The sequence below is a fragment of the Chiloscyllium plagiosum genome, chromosome 12 (assembly GCF_004010195.1).
Source record: "Chiloscyllium plagiosum isolate BGI_BamShark_2017 chromosome 12, ASM401019v2, whole genome shotgun sequence".
Classification (NCBI taxonomy): domain Eukaryota; kingdom Metazoa; phylum Chordata; class Chondrichthyes; order Orectolobiformes; family Hemiscylliidae; genus Chiloscyllium; species Chiloscyllium plagiosum.
The window spans coordinates 85,104,735-85,128,440 of record NC_057721.1 but is presented as its reverse complement, the minus strand read 5'-3'; the positions used below and the strand labels follow the sequence as shown (position 1 = coordinate 85,128,440).

General features: G+C 45.9%; 1 protein-coding gene across 1 annotated transcript; it reads left to right on the top strand.

The window, feature by feature from the left end:
* The first annotated feature begins 360 nt into the window (after positions 1 to 360).
* Positions 361 to 22,959, top strand: LOC122554863 (trafficking protein particle complex subunit 10-like). Its single transcript, XM_043700210.1, has 11 exons — positions 361 to 449; positions 8,012 to 8,147; positions 11,141 to 11,337; positions 11,501 to 11,696; positions 12,511 to 12,622; positions 12,894 to 13,141; positions 14,389 to 14,535; positions 15,620 to 15,734; positions 18,410 to 18,486; positions 21,532 to 21,623; positions 22,587 to 22,959. The coding sequence occupies exons 1-11, from the start codon at positions 412 to 414 to the stop codon at positions 22,957 to 22,959; spliced, it is 1,731 nt and encodes a 576-aa protein (XP_043556145.1). The 5' UTR covers positions 361 to 411.
* The last annotated feature ends 747 nt before the right edge of the window (positions 22,960 to 23,706 follow it).

Below are 23,706 nucleotides of genomic sequence, written 5' to 3'. Positions count from 1 at the left end.
TTAGCATGTCCAGCCTACCTAACCTGGATATCCTTGGACTTTGGGAGGAAACCACAATACCAGGAGAAAACCCATGCAGACACAGGGAGAATGTGCAAACTCCACACAGATAGTTATCTGAGGCTTGAATCTAGCCCAGGTTCTGGTGCTGTGAGGCAGCAGTGCTAACCACTCAGCCACCATGCTGTCCACTGTATCCTGTCAGATGTTTATCATAATGTGGTCTGTGTGATATTGGGGAGAGCTGACTGTTTCACTGAGTTGAGAGGGAATAGGCTTTGCTAAGCAGTTGATGGTTCAGAGGGATTGTGTCTGACTATGGAAATTGTGATTTAAGTCCCTATTGTTTTCTCTCTCCTGTGTTTAGGTGCAGGTGACCAGGCCCTCTTTTCCTCTGTTTACTCGATACTCATGCAGCAACTTCCACGAGAGCCAATGGAATGGAGAAGGTATTGTATCTGGAGTAGTTTATCCTCCATTTACCTATTTCATTAGGTGTCAGCTGGCTGCAGAATGCTGTAGGTTACAGACTCATTCCCAGAACATCAAGCTATTTGCATTTTACACAATTCTGAGACTGTCCCTGGCATGTGGGTGTCATTGCCTTTTCCTTTCTCTGAGTCTGAGAGAGGAATCCTGGCAGGAAATGGATTTACCACACTGCTTTCCAGAAAACTCTTTTCCTGCAAGATTGGTTCCTTCCTCTGTCCCGCTTCAGTCTCTGACCCAGATATATGAGGAGACTCTATCCCTTTCCCAAGTTATTGCCTTGCCTTGCCTTGAGGAAAGTGCCCCAAATTGGCACAGCCAGCGTTAGATCCTCAATGAAAATGCTGTGGATGCTGGAAATCTGTAATACCAGAAAATAATCAACTGGTCAGGAAGAGTCTGTACACAGAAACAGAATTAACGTTTTAGGTTAAATTGGTATTCTGTTGAAAGGCCACCTGACCTGAAGGTGTTGGTCTTTTTCTTTGATCCATTTAGAATATCTGGCGTTTTTTGTTTCTACTTTCAACTTGGAACCACTTGTGTCCAGTCTGCACTTATAGGACCATTGCCCAGGGGAGACCAATCTCTGGTGATTTTCTTTACACTTCAGGGTAGTATACTCACTGCCTGAGTGTTAACTGTTTGCTGTTAAGGTAGTCACTACTGTCACCCAGGCTTTGTCCATTTCATTGTTATAGTACTAACTGAAACCCTGGGACTGACAGTCCAGGGAGCGTGTGTTTGTGTTGATGCAATTCAGCTTAGGGAGGGAAGCCCATCAGTTCTCCTTACTCAACTCAGGCTACATGTAACTCTAGTCCCACAGGATCATGACCAGCTCTTAACTCCCTTCATGTATCACCACCTTAGCAGAACCACTGGAGAGGCAAGCAGTAAACACTGAGATTGCCAGTGCTACCCAGATCCTGCAAATCAGTTTAAGAAAAATATCGTGGTTGATGAAGCTCTTCCAGATTAAATGTCTGAAACTGTAAATTCATAAAATGTAGGAGAATTAGGTCAATCAGCCCATCCAATTCAATTAGATAGTTGCTGATCTGATCTTCCTCAACTCCACTTTCCTCCCTTTTCCCCATGACCCTTGATGCCCGGATTGGAGAGGAACTGTGGAAGGAGGTGAGGATGCAGGGTTGGATAAGGCTGGGGGAGTCAGGTGTGAAGATTTAGCTCATTGTACTAAAGAAAGGGCGGGAAACAGCAACAGCTTGATCTTAAAGTTCCTCCATGTGCTCCTCACACCTGCTGTTGGAGGGGTGTGTGGCCTGGGCAAGTAAGACTGTTAGTTTGCTTGTATTTGAGAAAAGAAGCCAGGGTTAGCTTTATGTCCAAGGATGATGGTGTAAGAATAGGTGGAAGAGTTGGACATTTATTGGCTCAGCTAGATCTACTCATGAATAGCCGATCCAGTTATCTTGACATACTATCAAGGCTGCATCTCTTGGACATAGCAGCGTGGAGATGAGGGCCTTACCCGGGGACAGTTGGAGTCATATCTGACACAGAGGAAGATGGTTTTGGTTGGTCAAGGTCAGTCATCTCAGCTGCAGGAGATCCTCAGGGTAGGCCTAACCTCCTCCAGCTGCCTTATCAATGACCTTTCCTCCGTGGTAAGGTCAGAAGTGGCCATGTTCACTGATCATTATGTAATGTTCTGCACCATTTTGTGACACCTCAGATACTGACACTGTCTGGTCTTGCTGCATTTAGATAGGGACAATGTCTAGGCATGGGCTGTGAAGTGACAAGTAACCTCCATGCCATACAAATACCAGACAATTCTTCTTTTAGCATATAAAATTAATGTACATAGGACCGGAGCTGATATGGTATATCAACAATTTAGATTAAACTAAATTTAACATCTCAATGTTTGCAGATGACACAAAGCTGGATGGGAGGGTGAGCTGTGAGGATGATGCAGAGGTGCTTCACTGTGATTTGGACAGGCTGAGGGAGTGGCGCAATGCATGGCAGATGACAATCTGAGGTTATCCACTTTGGGACTAATGATACTAATGGGTTATAATCTGAATGGCGAGGGATTGGGAAAGGAGGTGACAAGACATATGAATATTCTTGTACACCATTCACTGAAAGTCAGCATGCAGGGTCAGCAGATGGTGAAGTAGGTAAATGGTCTGTTGGTCTTCATAGCATGAGGATTCGAGTATAACAAGAAGGGTTTGTTTTGCTGTAATTATACAGGGCTTTGGTGAGACCACACCTGGAGTATTGTGTGTAGATTTGTTCTCCTTATCTGAGGAAGGATGTTCTAGTTGTGGTGGGAGTGCAGTGAAGTTTTACCAGACTGAAACCTGGGATGGCAGGACTGAAATCTGAGGAGAGCTGACTCGGTCAGGATTGTATTCACTGGAGTTTTGAAGAATGAAGGAGGATCTCAAAGAAAACTCTTAAAGTTCTAACTGGACTAGACAGACTAAATGCGGGGAAACAAACCTGTAAAATTACACGCCTCAGAAAGCGGTTGAGGGTAAAATACATAATGTTTTCAAAAAGGAATTAGATATAATTATTCAGGCAAAAGGGACCAAGGGATATGGGGAGGAAGCAGGAACAGGGGCCAGAGTTGGATGATCAGCCACGATCATATTGAATGGTGGAGCAGACCCGAAGGGCTGAATGGCCTCCTCCTGTACCTAATTTCCATGTTTCTATTTCCAGCAAGAAAGAATCTAATCATCGCACCTTGACATTCAATGATATTACCACCACTTGAGCCCCCATGATCAACACCCTGGATATTACTGTTGACCAGAAACTGAATTGAACTGGCCATATTAATACAGTGGCTACAAGAGTAGCTCAAGTGGCTATGAATATTGTGGTGAGTAACTCACCTCCTGACTCCCCAGAGCCTGTCCACCATCGATACGGCACAAGTCAGCAGTGTGATAGAATACTCCCCACTTGCCTACGTGGGGGCAGCCCCAGCAATATTCAAGAAGTTTGACACTGTCCAGGACAAAGAGGTCTATTTGATTGACACTGCATCCACAAAATCTGGTCCCTCTCCCATTGATGCCTATTATCTGCAAAATGAACTGCAGGAATTTATAAAGGTTCCTTAGGCAGGAAATCTATATTTGATTCTATATAGAAAGACAAGGGCAGCAGAGACACAGGAACACCACCACCTGCAAGTATCCTACCAAGCCACCTGCCATCCTGACTTGGGCATTATATCCCGGTTCCTTCACAGAGACAGAGAGAGACAGACAGACAGAGAGAGAGAGAGACCAAGAGAGAGGGTTCGGTGTTGTGGGTAACTTTACCTTTAATTCGGAAACTTAAGAAACCTCACAAACAATCAAGTACTGAAACAAAGATTTAAACTTTATTACATGTAGCAACTAAAATCGGAGCCCTCAAGCAAGCAAGTTTAAACCTCAAGCCAACTTGCTCTTACCTGATTAGTGATGGAGTCTGGCCAAGATGTCACCCAAAAGTGTCTGTCTCTGGAAGTGTTCAGGGTGTGATCCTTGTATAGTGGTCTTCATCAAAGTTCTCCTGAGGTTTTCGAGATTATTATTGATGATTTTTTTAAAAAAAGTCTTTTAATCCAAATTACTGCAAGTCTGCAGCTTGCCTTCTTATCAGAAGCTGTGCTGAAGAAGAGTTATACCTGAAACGTCAACTTCTCCACTTCCTGATGCTGCCTGACTTGCTGTCTTCCTCTAGCCTTCTGCCTGTCTATTCTTATCAGAAGCAGCCTCTTTGTACCTTGTCCCATTTGGCCTTGACTGTCTGTCTGTTTGAAGTTGCAGCTTTTCCTGTGGTTAACTCCTTCAAATCTTCTGCAGGCCAATCAGTTGTCCTTATGGCCATAAAGCACCCAGTTTATCAGGACAGTGTCAAAGCAACTTTGTCTATGTGATCTCCACTCCCTCCTTCCCAAGACATTGGCTAATTGGTTCCAAATCCTGCATAAGCTTGTCTTTGTCCTTTAACCCTGTCCGGAATAAACAACTAATCCTGCTTCTTTCCATGTCTGACAATTTTATCTTTGATTCATCAATCCATGAACAGTTGTTAAAGTTCTGTAGTCAATAATATCACACAGGCAGATAGAGAGAGACAGAGACAGGCACAGAGAGAGACAGAGACAGGCACAGAGAGAGACAGAGACAGGCACAGAGATAGCTGTTTTAGTGAGATTCAGAGTATCAGTGATGGTGAGGAGATGGTTGAGCAAATCAGTAACTCAGGAAATGCTGTGGCATCTTGGTAGGGAACAACGACTCAATAATTGGGATTTTGAAAGTGCAGACTGAACTCGGGGCATTGTTTTTACAAGGCTGGTACAGTAGGAGGTCAGGCTGGGAGAATGCAATTTGATAAATGTAGTGATTGGTGTAGGCCTTTATCAGTGAATGATACATGGCGTGAATAAGGCAGCATGTGATGGTGAAAGGATGGCCATGAATGAAGGTCATTGAGAGACATGGAAGGAGAAATTCAGGCAGGGTAACCAAGTGGAGAACTCAGGGGAGGGATCTTGGGGACTAGAGTTAGAAGTTGAGGGACGAAGACTAGAAATCTCAGTAACTGAGGGTCAGGCAGTTTGGTAATATAGAATCATAGAATTGTACAGTTCAGAGGAGGCCATTCGACCCATCGTGTCTGTACCGGCTCCTGAAAGGGCTACCCATTTAGTCCCATTCTCCAACCAAATCTCTTTCGCCCTCTAACTTCACTTTCAAATATGCCCAATTTTTCGACATTTTCCTTGTATCTAAAACGTCTCATTTCTGGAATAACTCAAGTAAATCTCCTTTGCACTCTCTCTCCAGGGCTTTAACATCCATCCTTAAATAAGGTGCTGAGAATGTGGTCTACAATATTCTGAATGTGGTCTGACCAATGACTTGTGGAGGTGTAGCATCACTTCCTTGCTTTTATACCCTTATGCCTCTATTTCTAAACCCAAGGATCCTGCAAACCTTCTTACTTATTTCAACTTTTAGCCACCATACTACTATTACCATCAAACCAGGGGACCAATCCTGGTTCAATGAAGAGGGCAGGAGGACATGCCAGGAGCAGCAGCAGACTTACCAGAAGATGAGGTGTCAACCTGGTGAAGAGGAGTACTTGCATGCCAAAAGGTGGAAGCAGCAAGTGATAACAAGAGCTAAGCGATCTCAGGCAACAATTCAGATCGAATCTCTGCAGTCCTGGCATATCCAGCAAAGCGGCTGTGGACCAAACTGAGGAGATGACCTTACAGTCTCTGTGCTAAGGGTAGTGAGTAAGCTAATGGAGTTGTGGGCTGACCGGACTCTGAAGTCTAGGGGACTTTCACCTTGTTTCTTAAAAGTGATGACAAGTGAGATTGTTAGTTGAGGGATAGGCATTAATTTTCTCAACTTAGCGAGATTCTGGAACATTTCCACAGACTGGAAAGTCAAAATATATTTGTAGAAATACATTTAGAAATATCACTACTTTATTCAAGGGAGGGAGGAACAAAGTAGGCAACCTTAGGCTCGTTAGTGTGACATCTGTCATGGGGAAGGTGATAGAATTGATTATTAAGGAGGTTATGACTGGCCGTGTAATAAAAATGCAAGATAATTGGATGAGTAGCATGTCTTTATGCAAAGTAAATCATATTTAGCCAATACCGAGGAACCTCGATTATGCGGCATTTGATTATCTAAATTTCAGATTATCTGGACAAGATGGCAAGGTTCTGATGCTTGACTAAACTGTGTTATCTGGCATTTAATTGTCCGAACGTTCAATTAACCAAATAAAATACTCCCCACCTCTGTCATTCGGATAATCGAGGTTCCTTTGTGTATTGGGATACGTTTGAAGGAGCAATGTGATCTTTGGATCAAGGGAATGAAGACATACTGTATTTGGGTTTCCAGAAAACACTTGACAAGATACCGCACCAAAGCAGGAGCTCCTGGTGTTGGCGATACCATGTGAGGTTGGCTGGCTGGCTAGCAACAAACAGCCTGTGTAAATAGGTCTGAGTCGGGAGAAATCCAGCAGATGAAATGTAATGCCAGCAGACGTAAGGTTGTTCAGTGTGGCAGGAGGAATAAAATGCAGAGTATTTCTTACAGAGGACAACTGCAAAAATTCTGAGGGGCAGTGGGATTTTGATGTTCACGAGTGGAAGGCTGATGGGTTTACAGAATCACAGCAGCACAGAAAGAGGCCACTCAGCCCATCGTGCCTGCATCTGTGTTTCAAGTCAGCATCATTATCAAGTGCCAATCTCGTGCTTTTCTCCCTGCACTGAAAACCAGTTCTTTTCAAATAACCATGCAATGCCCCGCTTGAATGCTTCAGTTGAACATGCCTCCACATTTTCAGGCAGCAGTGTGGTCTATATCCTGACAGTTAGCTGAGTGAAAAGGTTTTGTTTTGCATCACCCTTCCTTATTTAACACATCACTTTCTATCAGTGCCTTTTGTTCTTGGAGGGTGGTTGGAGTTGTATGTGGCACACAGGAAGATGGTCATGGTTGTTGGAGGTCAGTCATCTCAGCTCCAGGATATCTCTGCAGAAGTTCCTCAGGAGCGTGTCCTAGGCCTAACCACCTTCGGCTGCTTCAGCAATGATCTTCCCTCTGTGATAAAGTTAGAAGTGGGGATGTTTGCTCAACACCATCCAGGTCAAAGCAGCCTGCTTGATTGGCACCACGTCCACAAACACCCACAAGGTGCACTGCAGAAATTCACCAAGGATCCTCAGACACCACCTTTCAAGCCCACCACTTCCATCTAGAAGGTCAAGGGCAGCAGGTACATGGGAATATCAGCACCTGCAAGTTCCCCTCTAAGCCACTCACCATCCGGACTTGGAAATATATCACCTTCAGTGTCGCTGGGTTAGAGTCCTGGCATTCCTTCCCTAAGGGCACTGTGGGTCAACCCATAGCACAAGGACTGCAGCAGTTCAAGAAAGCAGCTTACCCCCACCCTCTCAAGGGCAACTAGGGACAGGCAATAAATGCTGGCGCAGCCAGTGATGTCCACGTCCCACAAGTGAATTAAAAAAACATGCCTGGCCACCTGCAGATGTTCATGTACATGCTGTCGGCTCCCCTCAGAGTTGTACCATTGAGATGCCGCACTATCGGTGTTGTATTGAAAAGGAAAGTGTCATCAGCCCTGAGCATGATTTCTCCCAAGGCTGTACTGTGAGTATAATCACTCAATAAATTCATCTGAAAGAGTCTCATTCCAGCTGAACGGACATTGTAGAGGCAGAGGTATGGAGGAGCAGTCAGTGTTTATCCATAGGCAGCATGCACAGGTTCCACACTGGGAACACTGAGCTGAAAGAAAAGGAGATTAACACGGTTAGCCCACAGTGCACTTCATGGAATCTGTCATGGAGAAGGAGTGGGATTGAGGCAGCTTTTGGTTGGTCAGAGAGGCAGAGGGTCACCTCTCAGCTGGTCAGAGAGAGTAGGGCAGCAAAATATTTAATTTTATTTTCTCTCCTCTGTTCCAGATCCTATGGGCGGCCACCAAAGATGATCCATCTCGAAGCAAATTTTGTTCAGTTTAAAGAAGAGCTGATACCTAAAGAGGGAAACCGAGCCCTTTTAACCTTTCCTTTCCTGCACCTGTTCTGGACAGACTGCTGTGTGAGTATAGTGACCTGGATGTCGGTTTGCTCGCTGAGCTGGAAGATCCATTTTCAGATGTTTCGTCACCACACTAGGTAACATCAGTGAGCCTCTGGTGAAGTACTGGTGTTAGTGACCTGCTTTCTATTTATGTGTTTAGGTTTCCTTGGGTTGGTGATGTCAATTCCTGTTCTTTTTCTGAGAGTGCGGTAAATGGGATCCAAGTCAATGTGTTTGTTGATAGAGTTCCGGTTGGAATGCCATGCTTCTCGGAATTCTCGTGCATGTCTCTGTTTGACTTGTTCTAGGATGGATGCGTTGTCCCAGTCGAAGTGTTGTCCTTCCTCATCCGTATGTGAGGATACTAGTGAGAGAGGGTCATGTCTTTTGTGGCTAGTTGATGTTCATGTATCCTGGTGGCTAGTTTTCTGCCTGTTTGTCCAATGTAGTGTTTGTGAGATGTCTTTGATGTAGGGGAGAGTGGCTAGGGTTTCTGGACATGTTTTGTCTGCTTGTTTGGGTTTGTTGCTGAGAAATCGGTGGGCTGTGTTCATTGGGTACCCATTCTTTTTGAATGCGCTGTATAGGTGATTTTCCTCTGCTCTGTGTAATTCCTCTGTGCTGCAGTGTGTGGTGGCTCGTTGAAATAATGTTCTAATGCAGCTTCGTTTGTGGGTGTTGGGATAATTGCTTCTGTAGTTCAGTGTTTGGTCTGTTTGTGTTGTTTTCCTGTAGACACTGGTTTGAAGTTCCCCATTGGCTGTTCGCTCTACTGTGACATCTAGGAATGGCAGTTTGTTGTTTTCCTCCTCTTCAGTGAATTTTATGCCAGTAAGGGTATTATTGATGGTCTTGAAGGCTTCCTCTAATTTGTTTTGTTTAGTGGTGACAAATGTGTCATCCACATAGCGGACCCAAAGTTTGGATTGGATGGTTCATTCCTGATGAAGGGTTTTTGCCTGAATCGTCGATTTTCCTGCTCCTTGGATGCTGCCTGACCTGCTGTGTTTTTAGAACCACTCTAATCTTGACGCTGATCTCCAACATCTGCAGTCCTCACTTTCGCCTAGAGCCCTGATGTCAGAGATCCCATGGGTGCCATTCGTTTGTCTGTAGGTTTTGTTGTTGAAGGTGAAGTCCATGGTAAGGCATAGGTCCACTAGCTTGACGATGTTGCCCCTGCTGATGAAGTTAGTGGTGTTTGGTTCTTCTAACAGTGTAGTCAGTGTTTCCATGGCCAGGTTGATGTTGATGGATATGAATAGAGACCTAGAACAGAAGGGAAACAAAAACACCAATGGCATTGCATTTCAACCGGAACACTCTCAACAAACACATCGACTTGGATCCCATTTACCACTCTCTGAAAAAAAGAACAGGAAATGACATCACCACAAAATTGACATCACCACAAAATTGACATCACCACAAAATTGACATCACCAACCCAAGGAAACCTAAACACATAAATAGAAAGTAGGTTACCAATACCAGTGCTTCACTGGAAGCTCACTGATGTTACCAAATATGATGTATGCTGAAAACAAACCTTCCAGCTCAGTGAGCAAACTTACATCTAGAACCTCAACCTGAGCTACAAATCTCCTCAAAACTCACTAGTATAGTGACCTGTGTATATTGTGCATGTGTGTGTGGTCAGTGTCACTGAGCTGGTGCTACTTGATAGCCCTGTTGATGACATCTTCCATCACTTTAGTGATGATTGAGAGTAGACGGCTGTGGCTGGATTGGACTTATCTTGCTTTTTATATACAGGATGTACCTGGACAATTTACCCCATTGTCAGATAGATGCTAGTGTTGTAATTGTACTAGCAGAGCTTGGATAAGGGAGCAGCAAGTTCTGGAGCACAAGTCTTCAGTGCTATTGCTGGAATGTTGTCAGGGCCAATAGCCTTTGCAGTATCCAGTGTCCCATGGCATGAATTGAATTGGCTGGAGACTGGGATCTGAAATGCGGAAAAGCCTGAGATGGATCATCCACTCGGCACGTCTGGCTGAAGATTTCCTGTGAAAGCTTCAGCCTCATCTTTTGCCCTGATGTGCTGGGCTCTTCATCATTGAGGATTGGGGTATTATTGGAGCCGCCGCCCCCAGTGAGCTGTTTAATTGTCCACCACCATCTGTGACTGGATGTGGCAGGACTGCAGAGCTTCAATCTGACCTGTTGATTGTGGATTTGTTTAACCGTGTCTCCTTACGCTATTAGAACCATCTAAAATATAAAAAACAAATGAAATAGAATAACAGGAGTAGGCCAGGTTGAGCCTGCTCCACCATTTAATATTGCCATGGCTGATCATCCAATTCACTCCCCTGTCTGCACTTTCTCCCTCTGGTCCCTTTAGCCCTAATGACTGTCTAATACTGTTTTGAAAACATTGATTAATTAAGATGCTCCTCACTTCACTCCTGAATGACCTAGTTCTAATTTTCAGGTAGACTCCATGCTCTGCACACAACTCATCCTATTTGGTAGCTTCACCAGGTTGACACCTCATTTTTAGGTATACCTGGCGCTGCCCCTGGCATACCCTCCTGCACTCTCCATTGAACCAGGGTTGATGCCCTGGCTTGATGAGGAAAGTGAGGACAGCAGATGCTGGCGATCAGAGTCGAAGAGTGTGGTGCTGGAAAAGCACAGGAGCAGGAGAATGGACGTTTCGAGCAGAAGCTTTTTGGCAGGAATATTTCTGATGAAGAGCTTGTGCTCGAAATGTCAATTCTCCTGCTTGTCAGATACTGCCTGACTGACTGTGCTTTTCCAGCACCACACTCTTTGTCCCTGGCTTGATGATATTGGTTGAGTGGGGGATATGGTGGGCCATGAGGTTACAGATTGTACTGGAGCAGGAGGTGGTAAGTAATAAGTTGACTCTTGCGCACAGACCCTTGGCTGTGTGAGAGACAATGCCCAGAGGTAATGGCTGGGCTGTGCAGTCCTGTCCCTGTGTGATATGTGAAACCTGTTCTTCAATTTGAATGTTCTAGGACACTGAGGTTTACAAAGCAACAGCGAAGGACGAGATCACAAAATGGCAAAACATTTTAAAAGCTTACAGCAGCTCTGATTGGCTGATTGTTGTCGTGGAGAGTGATGCCAAAAAAAAGAATAAAACCAACATTCTCCCCAGGACATCGATCGTTGACAAGATCAGAAATGACTTCTGCAACAAACAAAGTGACAGGTAGTGGAATCCACCATTTCTCACTCTCATTTCAACCTCACTCCCCCATGATTCCTCCGCCTGTAACTTCCTAATCTATCCATGTCTACAGTCAGCGGAGAGTCTGTCTGACATTACACCCAAGCTTGTGTCGCTCTTTCTGACTTGTCATTTTCTGTGACAGATGTGTGGTGCTGACAGATCCCCTGAAGGATTCTTCCCGCACTCAGGAATCCTGGAATGCGTTCTTCACAAAGCTCCGCACTCTGCTGCTTATGTCATTTACCAAGAACCTGGGCAAGTTTGAGGATGACATGAGAACAATGAGAGAAAAGAGGACAGAAGCCGGCTGGAGTTTCTGTGAATATTTCATGGTTCAGGTATGGCTGCCTGAGTCTCAGACAGTTCATTTGGAATCTCTCCGTTGCCAAAAGAGGGAAAGGTTGCCTGTCGGCCTGTTGCTGTTTGACTGAAGCAGCCACACTGTTTCACTGGGAGCAGGAGCTATCATGGAGCCCTGCATGAGGCCTGTAGTGCCCACCTTTTCCAGCAAAGCTTAATGAAGGGAAGAGAGGAATGTGAGCAGTGACCTACTGTAGGCTTATCTCTCCCTTTCACTCCAGAGGAAGCACATTCTCTGTCCCTCTTTCTGTGGCCCTCGCCCCCTCCCTTCTTGTCTCTCTCTTTCAGGTGAGAGGGGAAAGATTTAAAAGGGACCTAAGGGGTAACTTTCTCACGCAGAGGGTCGTGTGTGTCTGGAATGAGATGCCATAGGAAGTAAAAGAGGCTGGTACAGTTAAAAGATTTAAAATGCATCTGGACGGGTATGTGAATAAGAAGGGCTTGGAGGGATATGGGCTGGTTGCTGGCAAGTGGGACTAGATCAGATTGGGATGTCTGATGTGGATGAGTTGGACTGAAGGGTCTTTTTCTGCACTGTGTGACTCTATGACTCTGTGTGTCTCTGTCTCTTTCCCCTCCCATCTCTCTGTCTCTTTCTCTCTTTTTTTCTCTTTCCTCCTTTCCCCACATCCCTGAGATGTGAGGAATGTTTACTCTGTAGGCAGTACACTGTTACAGTCCCTATAGACTCCCTCCAGCAGTACAGAGCAGTTGTTGTGTGTCCTGTACAACGGTGACAGGCAATCGTGTGCGTGTTCAGCTTCATTGATAATGTTTCTGATTCTTGTGAAGGAGGAGTTAGCCTTTGTGTTCGAGATGCTGCAACAGTTTGAAGATGCCCTGGTGCAGTACGATGAACTTGATGCACTCTTCACACAGTATGTGGTCAACTATGGTGCGGGAGGTGAGTGGCTTTCTCCAGTTAAGCATAGAAAGATTCCTGAACTGTCCACAACTGACACAGCTCCCTACTAACAGCTAAAGGTTCTCAAAAGTAGCTTCAGTCCTGAGTGGTGAAGGAAATGAGTATGAGAGAGAGAACGCATGTGCAACAGATAAACCACATGTTGCAGCTAAATATGACCTCTGCTTGTCTCGTTCTTCATCTGGTTATCTGGATAAACCTGCCTAATACTGACCTGTCTGATGTTTGCTTCTGTTCCCTTGTATTTCAGATGGAGCCAATTGGCTGACCTCTTTCTGCCAGCCAGTTCGAAGCTGGAATGGGTTGGTGCTTCGCAAACCGATCGACATGGAGAAGAGGGAGCTGATCCAGAAGAACAAAGCCACACTGCTGGATCTGCGTAGCTATCTGTTCTCAAGGCAGTGCACTCTGCTCGTCTTCCTGCAGAGACCATGGGAGGTAGCACAGCGAGCCCTTGAGCTTCTTCACAACTGTGTCCAGGAGCTAAAGCTGCTGGAGGTACTGCCCACACTGGCATCTCCGCTTTGTCTTCCCATATCCCTCACTAGACTATCATTGAAAATAAAGTTGATGTTGAGGTCTCAGGATTTTCTTATTCTCCAGTAATGCAGTTGAATGGAACAGTTGATGTCAGAGTTTGGGAAGACTCCATTAGATTGGAAAGTAGTGAGTGTATGTCCTTTATCCAAAATAGAGGGAGACAACAAGAAACAGAAATTTATACGCCGTTTAGCTTACTGTCACAGGGAAAGTGATAGAATTCATCATTAAGGAACTTCAAAATATTCAAGCAGTCTGCTTCCCTGTGTTTTCAGGAAGAGAGTTCCAAAGGCTCAAGACCCCCTCAGGGAAAACATTGAACTTAATCGCTATAATCTAAGGCTGCCTGCTTCACTGTCCACGATACCACCAATTTTGACATCATGTGCAAACTTACTAACCATGCCTCCTAAATTCTCATCCAAATCATACATATAAATTACAAACAATCCAAAAATAACCCTCCACCACCATTCTCTGTCTCCAAACCTCGAGCCAATTTGGCAAGATCACCCGGAGTCTCTCCTGGTCTAATTTTACTGTGTTTACCATGCAGAACCTTATCAAAGACTTTACTAAAGTCCAGGTAAACAACGTCTACCCCTCTCCGTGTATCAATATTTTTGTTATGTCCTCAAAAAACTCAATCAGGCTTGTGAGAGATGAGTTCCCTCCCACACAGCCATGCTGACTATCCCTAATCAGTCCTTGTCTCTGTAAATCCCATCTCTCAGAATCCCCTCCAATGACTTATCAGTAATGTCCCTCTCACTGGTCTGTAGTCCTCAGGCTGCCCTTACGGCCTTTCTTAACTGAAGGCACAACATTAGCCTTCCTCTGACACCTCATTCGTGGTTATAGATGACAAAAATATTCTTGCTAGGGGCCCCACAATTTCCTCCCTAAAGTCCCACAACATCCTGGAATACACTTGATCAGGTCCCGGAGATTTATCTATCTTTTATGTTTTTTAAGACCTTCAGCACCTCCTTTTCTGTAATATGCAATGTTTTCAAGACATCAATATTTATTTCTCAAAGTTCCTGAGCCTTCATGTCTTCAATATTTTAGTATCTCTCCCATCTCCTGTAGTTCCACATATAGATGACCTTGTTGATCTTTAAGCAGAGTTACAATGGGCAGAGTGGCCTCCTCCTTGATGCTGAATATTCTGTGACCCAGTGACCTGTCTGTTCCCTGTTCAGGTCTCTGTTCCAGGCGGTGCCCTGGATTGTTGGGTCTTCTTGAGCTGCCTTGAGGTCCTGCAGAGAATTGAAGGCTGTTGTGATCAAGTCCAGCTGGAAAGTAATTACTGCCACACTGTCGGACTTTGGAGTTACGCTACAGAAAAGGTACTTCAGTGACTCAGTAGCTGAGTGAACAGAACTCCTTATCCGATTGGGGTTACAAACCCACATTCTAGAGCCATGAGATTAACATACTAATGAGGATGGATTCGCAACGTGGTAATGATGTGCTGAAATGATCTAAATCAACACTAGGAGTAATAATTATTTCTAATATTAATTCTTAATCTTCATGAAGCATTGATGGTCAGGATGTCCTATAGTGGTACTGTCACTGGACCAGTAATCCAGAGGCTCTCACTAATGCACCGGGACCTGGGATTGAATCCCACAAGGCAGATTCAATCAATAAAACACTGGTCCCATTAACATGAACAAATTAACAAACCTTCTGGTTCTCCAGTGTTCTTTAGGGAAGGAACCCTGAGATGGGATTAAGGTTGGCTAATCCTTTTGCCTTTGTCTGGTTCAATTTACACGTAACTCCAGACCCACAGCAATGTGGTTGACTGTGAACTGCTTTCTGAAATGGCTGAGCTGTTTATCAAAAAGCAGCATTAAAACCCAGTAGGTGTCCTTCCAGCTGTGGGACAGTTCAGGAAGGCAGTTCGCCACCATCTTCGAAAGGACAATCAGGGATTAGCTGTTACCACTGACTAGCTCCCACAGCCTACATCCAGGAACATGAGCAACATTCTTCCCCCCCCCCCCCCCCCTCCCCCACTGCCCTCTGGTTAGGGGCGATGGGGCATGTTGCTGAGGAGGCAGCTGGGTGGGGGTGATGGCTCAGGGATAGGAGGGGAATGCTGGGAGTTGGTCATTGCCTAACGTGAGCCTAGACCCTGTGAGGATAGTGCGACAGGTGTCTGAGTGAGCCAAGAGGTGAGAAGACAGTAGTCTCCAGGTGGGTGACCATCTCTCAGCTTCTCCCTCACTGCCCAGTGATGTCTCCTCAATCTGCCGTTGCCTCATGGTGTACTGCATTTATCTCCTAATGGACTGGGGCAGCATCCTGTTCAAAGGCCTCTTGGAATCCATCTGGAAATACAGGGCGGTGGCTCGTTTACTTAGACAATGCTGTGTGTATGTGACATTGCACTAACCTGGTCTAAAATCTGTAATCCATCAGCTGCAGTCTCTGGGTTACTTGTGTGGCCTGATCTCGAAGAGAGGACCAAATTCCGAAGAGCTGAACCGGACAGTGGATGTGTTGGCAGGACTGGGAGCTGAGCATCCTGAAACCGGTAAATAGTCCCCTGAAGTGTTTTCTATCTCTTGCCCTAGTGGCATAGGCCACTCTCTCACTCTCACTGCTTGTGTAGGTATTGGGTTTGAACAAAGTGATGAATTTTGATGTGAGTGGGGCTGACTGAGATGATCCTACCTGGGAATGAATGCTGGATTCAGCAGTGAGATCCAATGAGCAGACAGAGTCCTATCTGCAGGTGCTGAAAGGATGTATCAAATTGTGGGAAAGACTGGGATTGGGATAACTGTTTCAAAATAAGGGATTTCTCATATGAGATGGAAATAAGGACGTTTATTTTACTCTGAGGATGATCGACAGCAGGGCCATTGTATAGTCAAGGCAGATAGACCCTTGTTAATCAAAGGGGTGTTCAAAGGTGATCAGGGTTAGGTGGGAATGTAGATTTGAGGTTGCAGTTAGATTAGCCACTCGCAGAGTAGGCTCAAGGGGCTGAGACACCAACTCCAGCTCCTTGTTCACCTGGTTGAAGATTTGCTATCACACTGGGATTGTTTCATATCAGCTGTCCTTGACTGGTGTTGCTAGGCTGTACTCGGTGTGCTGCAGCGGTCTCTTGTGGGGACACTCAGTAATGCAGCACTCCTTTGCAATGATTGTATCGGCCGTATGGGTAAGTGGCTCAGCATCAAAATTCGCACATCTTTTAGACTTACCCCTGAGCAAACACCCAGCACCTATAGACAAGATAAAACAATGAACTGCGGGTGCTGGAGATCTGAAACAAAAACAGAAATCACTGCCAAAACTCAGCAGGTCTGGCAGCATTCGTGGAGAGAAGGCAGAGTTAACATTTCAAGTCCGATGACGCTTCCTTAGACCCTACAGACAAATCTTATCTTCCTGCTGTACAGTCTTTGACATTAACACCTAGTGACTGTACAATTCATATGCATTCTATTTTAGATCGACAGTCCTCTGGTGTCAGTGTGAATTATGGAAACCTCTAACTTAATCCTCTTCTTGTCAAAACTGAATTGATCATCATGGACTTACCTGATCCCCACTTTGGGGTGACTGCAGTGTTGGTGTCCACTCTACACTGGATTTATAATCCACCCTCTATATCGACATTTCTGTACAGAAGACACACGACCTTTCCTTGAATGTTACTGAAACAAAACTTGCATCAATTCAGACCTGGTCAGTCTCTCATTGACCGAGAAACTCTGGAATATGTTGGAATACTTCTCAGATCTTGGCAAGCTTTTATCTGAAAGGAGATCCAACTCCAGGTCAGCTGAGTAACTTCAATCTTAGAACATTAGAACATTCCAGCGCAGTACAGGCCCTTCGGCCCTCGATGTTGTGCCGCCCTGTCATACTAATCTGAAGCCCATCTAACCTACACTATTCCATGTACGTCCATATGCTTGTCCAATGACGACTTAAATGCACTTAAACTTGGCGAATCTACTACCGTTGCAGGCAAAGCATTCCATACCCTTACTACTCTCTGAGTAAAGAAACTACCTCTGACATCTGACTTATACCTATCTCCCCTCACTTTAAAGTGGTGTCCCCTTGTGTTTGCTGTCCCCATACTTGGAAAAAAGCTCTCACTGTCCACCCTATCTAACCCTCTGATTATCTTGTATGTCTCTCTTTTACAAGCTACGGCTGTGAGTTTTTTGCAACAAATATTTCCAAGTGTCAGTAACAGTCCTCGTGTACGGAACCGTGGTCATCACTAACATCTGCTCTATTGTGGGACCTGCTCTGCTTGTCTGTGACACACAAGAGAATTAGAGAAATGTCTCTCTTGCATCTGAGCAAGCGTTAGTGTGCCTCTTGAAACCAGTTCCACAAGCACTCAGGGAAAACTCCTGCAAAATCAACTTGGATGGGCTGACACTGTGTACTCATAGTCTGAAACTGTCTGTCTCGGTTTCTCAATCCTTACACAGCCAATGTCAGGGGAAGACAAAGAAAATGTCCAAAGATTATCTGTGGCTGTCCCTGAAGTTCAGCAGCTTGGAAATTGATGACAGAAAGGAGTTTGTTTCTGGTTGTTCAAGACATCAACAACTTGTCCAATTTGAGTCTAAAACCCTTAATGATGAGGCAGAGACAGGAAGATAAGGAAGCAAATCCTGCTCTCTGCGTCTCACTGCCCCATGCGCCCAAAGATTTTCCTGTTGAGATCAACCTGTTCAGTCACATGAAGACTCATGGGAGAAACATGACCCATTGCAGATGTAATCCTCCAGCTGAGGGAAAACCAATGAGGTGGCCCCTGCTGGAAGCCATTTTATAACACTGGGATAAATGCGGGAAGGATTTACAATGTCCAGCTGTGTATCATGAAAAGATCATTCCCTGGGGGATGCACTGAGTTGTGGGATTATACAGGGCTTTTAGTGTGTTCTCTCTCTCCTAGGCAGAGTCAAGATGTGAAGAGCATAGATATCAGGAATGTGACTGCAAGGCATCTTGATGAGAGGGAGGTAGCTGAGATTAAAGTAGGATCAGAAATTGTCCCCCGTGTGCTGGGAGGCTGTGCAATCGCAAGGGACAAACGGAGACTCTGGGGTAGATGACTCCCAGGATGATTATGTCGATTTTAGAAACCTGTAAACATTTAAATGCAGCTTGTCTTTACTACCTCAATATAAGCAAAAGACTGATATCACTTGCTGTGCTCTCTTTCAGCAAACAGCCCACAGAGTCCATATAAGACACTGAATGAAGCACTGTCGTCTGTCGAGGCATTTGAAAAGCATTATTTGGTGAGAATGCTCTTACAAAGTAGGCCCTGGTGAGATTGAGTGTGTGTGTCTGTGGGTGTAGGGTGGTTGGGAGGGTACCTTGTCTGTGATCCTGCTCACTGTGCAAATGAGTGTCGCTGGTGGAGGGACGGGATACTTGTAGATACGGTGCCAATCAAGTGGGCTGTTTTATCCTGGACAGTGTCAAGCTTCTTGTGTGTTGTTGGAGCTGCCCCATCCAGGGAAGTGGGGAGTATTCCATCACCCTCCTGACTTGTGCCTTGGGGATGGTGGACAGGCTGTCAAGAGTCAGGAGGTGAGTTACTCTCATCAGAATGCCCACTCAGCACTTCTGGCTGAAGATTGCTGTGAAAGTTTCAGCCTTACATTTTACACTGATGTGTTGGGCTCTTCTGTCATTGAGGGTGGGGATATATGTGGAGGCTCCTCCTCCACTGAGTGGTTTAATTCTCCACTACCATTCATGACTGGATGTGGCAGGACTCCAGGCTGGATCTGATTCGTTGGTTGTGGGGTCTCTTAGCTCTGTCTATCATTTGCTGCTTATGCTGTTTGGCATGTGCATGGTATTGTTTAGTGGCTTCACCAGGTTGACACCTCACATTTTGGTATACCTGGTGCTGCTCCTGGCATGCCCTCCTGCACTCTCCATTGAACCCGGGTCGATGCCCTGGCTTCATGGTAATGGTTGAGGGGGGGTGGGGGGTATGCAGGCCATGAGGTTACAGATTGTGTTGGAGTACAGCTCTGCGACTGTGGATACTGTCATCTGCATCCAGCAATTGGTAAGGATGAGGTCAGGTATGTTTTTCCCTCTAGTTGGTTCCCTCCCCACCTGCCGCAGACCCAGTCTAGCAGCGATGTCCTTTCGGACCCGACCAGCTCGATCAGGAGTGCTGTTGCCGAGCCACTCTTGGTGGTGGACATTGAAATCCCCCACCCAGAGGACACTCTGTGTCCTTGCCACCCTCAGTGCTTTCTCATGGAGGAGAACTGATTCATCAGCTGAGGGAGGACAGTACGTGGTAATCAGCAGGAGGTTTCCTTGTCCATGTTTAACCTGAAGACACGAGATTTCATATGTTCCAGGGTCAATGTTCACTCACTGGGGTAACACAATGGAAATTATGCCCAGTTATTCCCAGAATCCTGCTGCAAATTGAAAGATTTTTAGAAGTATGTGTAACTCCCGAATGTACCTGCCTTTCAGACACCTGTTGACAATAAGTACAGACCATATACAGACACATTAGAGGAATTACAATTAATTACTATAAATAGATTCAAACTACTGATAAACAAGTCTGAAATGTCTACAAAGTTCTCTCCCACTTACAAACTCCCACAGCACACACAGATGGACAAAAAGGGGAATTAAAGTCGTGGATGTTATGGGTGAAGACAGCCTGGGAAAGCAGCCCAACAATCTCTATTCCCGGTAGCAGTTTCATGGTGAATGGTAGGGCCTTAAGGGGTATATTGGGAACAGAGACACCTTAGAGTTTAGGTGCACAGTTCTCTGAAAGTGGAGTCCCAGGTAGATAGGACAGTGAAGGAGAGTTTTGGTACACTGGCCTTCATCAGTCAGGGCATGGAGTATAGAAGTTGGGAAGTTATGTTGCAGTTATACAAGATGCTGGTGAGGCTGCACTTGGAGTATTGTGTTCAGTTTTGGTCACCTTGCTACAGGAAGGATGTTATTAAACTGGAAAGAGTACAGAAGAAATTTACCAGGATGTTGCCAGGACCCAAGGGACTGAGTTATAGGGAGAGATTAGACAAGCGAGGACTTTTTTCTTTAGAGCATAGGAGACCTGAGGGGGGACTTTATACAAGTGTTCAAGATCATGAGAGGCATAGACAGGGTGAATGCACTCAGTCTTTTTCCCCAGGGTTGGGAAATTGAGGAGTAGCTGGCATCAGTTTAAGGTTCGAGGGGAAAGAATAAAAGGGAACCTGAGGGACAACCTTTTTACCCAGAGGGTGGTACGCAGATGGAATGAGCTGCCAGCGGAAGTGGTTGAGGCGGAAACATTAACAACAGTTAAAAGGCCTTTGAATAAATACATGGACAGGGCAGGTTTAGAAGGATATGGGCCAAGCGCAGGGAAATGGGGTTAGTGTGGATGGATGTTTTGGTCAGCATGGACCAGTTTGGGCCAAAGGGCCTGTCTCCGTGCTGTAGGACTCTGACCAGTCTTTGGTTCTTCCACATTCTTTTTCCCACTTCAATCCACAATCAAAACTGGAGGCAAACAAAGGCATGTCTTCACCCCACATAATCTCCAACAGACTGGACTGTCTCAGGCACCATGATCACAATCCCTGTTCGAGCAGAGATGGTGACACAGTGATATATAGTGAGGAGGGAGTTACCTGTGAGTCCTCAACATTGACTCCAGACGCCGTGAAGTTTCTGTACGTGCCTTTGTGTGTCCCTCTCTGTGCTTGTGTGTGTGTGTGTGTGTGTGCGTGCCTGCATGTCTCTCTCACACTTGCACACTCTCTCTGTCTTGGTGCCTGTCTCTGGACTGTGTAGCTGCAGCCAATGGGGTAGGAATTAGAGTGTGTCAGAAATGCTGAGCTTGATCAGTGTGTGTTTTGGTGCCACAGTCTGACTTGGCTGGCAGCTTGGTCACTTTTCCAGGTTGGGCACGTGCAGATCATACTCAGACAGTTAACAGTCAGCACAATGCCCAGAACGAGCTGAACTCTGTGTTTCTAATCATCCTCCTGTCCTTTCAGTTTAATCATCATCATCTCTCTGCAGCTCTGAATGGTGTTGGGGCTGTTAGTGTCAGTGTGAGCTCCACTTGAGATGAGTTTATAGGGTAAGGGATGCTGGGTGTGTGGACCTGTGGAATGGATACAGGAAGGATCTGGGAGTAAATGGCACAGAGTGATCCCATGTGTGGGGATCGAGGGTACAGGGTGATCCTGGGCGTGGGGGTATAGGGCGGGCTGGGGGGGAGATGGGGATAGGCTGCGTGGCCATTGTGTTTGTCTATTCAGTAATCTCTCTCTCTGTCTTCTCCGTGCCTCTAGGAGCTGTCTCTCACTGCCTTCGATATGTACAAAACCATTGGACAGAACCGCTCGGCTCAGCTGCTAGGGAAGGATCTTGCGGACTTCTACATGTACGTATGGAGTGTTCTAGAACGAGCTATCCCAACGCGCGATGGCCTGGGCTTCCTGCTGTGGTGTCTGTGACCAAATGGAGCAGAGTAATAGTGTGACAGTCTCGGTGTGTCAGGAAGCAGCACGTTGTGATAGGAATGGTTCAGGCCGAAGGGGGAATGAATAGCTGGCTCTTGGAAAGGGAGAGACCTCCACAGAGCTTCCCCTCAACCCCCCTCCCCAGCTCCCCAAGTTACCCCCCTCACCATCCCCAGCTTCCGGTGTCTCCCCACCCCCTTCCCTCCCAACTCCTTGCCCCACTCTCCATTCCTGATGAAGGGTTCCTGCCTGCAATGTCAATTTTCCTGCTCCTCGGATGCTGCCTGACCTGCTGTGCTTTTCCAGCACCACTCTGATCTATACTCTGATTTCCAGCATCTGCAGTACCCACTTTTACCCCTGTAGGAAAGTTAAACCTATAAAATAAAATCAAGAACTACAGATGCTAGATATCAGAAACAAAAACGGAAATTACTGGAGCAATGCAGCAGATCTGGCAGCATTTGTTAATGTTTTGGATCTACTGACTTTTGCTCAGGCCCGTCACTGAACTCAAAATGTTACCTCTGCTTTCTTCCAATGAGTGATAACCCTGCATGGGCTGCCTGCAATCCCCTGATGGTGATGGCTGAGAGATCTGAGAGCCGTGATCACACAGACTCTGTCTGTTTACCCCAAACTTCCCCCAGAATTCACATTGACTCACCCGGGATTGCCCCACCCCAATCCTACAGTCAATCTTCAAGAAGCTCTCTGAGCTGGTGTAAACTGCTCTGGAGTGGGCTAAGCAGGGTGGAAAGAGATTAACACGACTTGGGGGAACGGGGGATGAGCCAGAATTCTGAAATCTTGCTCTGCTATAAAAGCAATTTCTTCTTGGTTTCATGGTCTAGAATCTGGTCATTTTGTTTCTCTGTTTATAGGCATAAAGGGGAGCCGCAGAAAGCGTCACTGTACCTCCAAGAGGCACTGAAGACCTACCAGACTGAGGGCTGGAGCTTGCTAACCGCCCATACCAGGAAACAACTGGCTGAGTGTCAGAAACAGCTTCAGCAGACCCAAAAGTATCCTTCTGTACACTCCGCTGTCTGTCAGGGACATTGCTCACAAACACGGTCACACTATCAACTCATAACCACACCCAGCTCTCTCAGCTCATCCACTCTGTCTCAATTACCCTCCCCCCTCCTCCAAACCCCAACTAAAGTCATCTGCCAACTCCCTGAGGCTGCTATAGGTGGCAGGGTGGAGATCGCTGGGTGCTGGCCAAGATACTTAATACTTCAGTGGCCGTAGGTGAAGTGCCAGATTAGCTAATGTTCAGCACGGCTTTTGTGATATATGTGAACAACTTGGATGAAAATGTGGATGGGTGGGTTAGTAAGTTTGCAGATGGTAGAAACGTCAGTGGAGTTGTGGATAGTGTCGAAGGTTGTCAAAGGATACAGCGGGATATGGATCAGTTGCAGATATGGGCAGAGAAGTGGCAGATGGAGTTTAACCCGGGTAAGTGTGAGGTGCTGCACTTTGGGAGATCAAATGTTGGGGAAAAGTATACAGTTAATGGCAGGACCCTGAACACCATTGATGTACAGAGGGATCTTGGGGTTCAAGTCCATAGCTCCCTGAAAGTGGCCACGCAAGTAGATAGGGTAGGAAAGAAGGTGTATGGCTTGCTTACCTGTATTGGTCAGGGACTTGAGTACAAGAATCAGGACATCATGTTGCAGTTTTATTAGACTTTGGTTGGGCCACACATAGAGTATTATGTTCAATTCTGATCACCACATTACAGGAAGAATGTGGAGGCCTAGGAGAGGGTGCAGAAGAGGTTTACCAGGCTGCTGGCCGGATTAGAGGATATGAGCTACAAGGAGAGGCTGGAAAAAACTCAGGTTGTTTTTTCTGGAGCAATGGAGGCTGTGGGGTGACTTGATGGAAGTTTATAAAAATATGAGATGTGTAGGTAGGGTTGATGGGCAGAATCTTGTTTCCAAAGTTGAAATGTCTAAAACTAGGGGCATGCATTTAAATGAGAGGGGG

Coding starts and splice junctions, on each gene's coding strand:
- LOC122554863 (XM_043700210.1), top strand. CDS start 412: ATGCAGCAACTTCCACGAGAGCCAATGGAATGGAGAAG. Junction 12,623..12,893: donor GGTCAACTATGGTGCGGGAG/GTGAGTGGCTTT, acceptor CTTGTATTTCAG/ATGGAGCCAATTGGCTGACC. Junction 18,487..21,531: donor CATTTGAAAAGCATTATTTG/GTGAGAATGCTC, acceptor CCGTGCCTCTAG/GAGCTGTCTCTCACTGCCTT.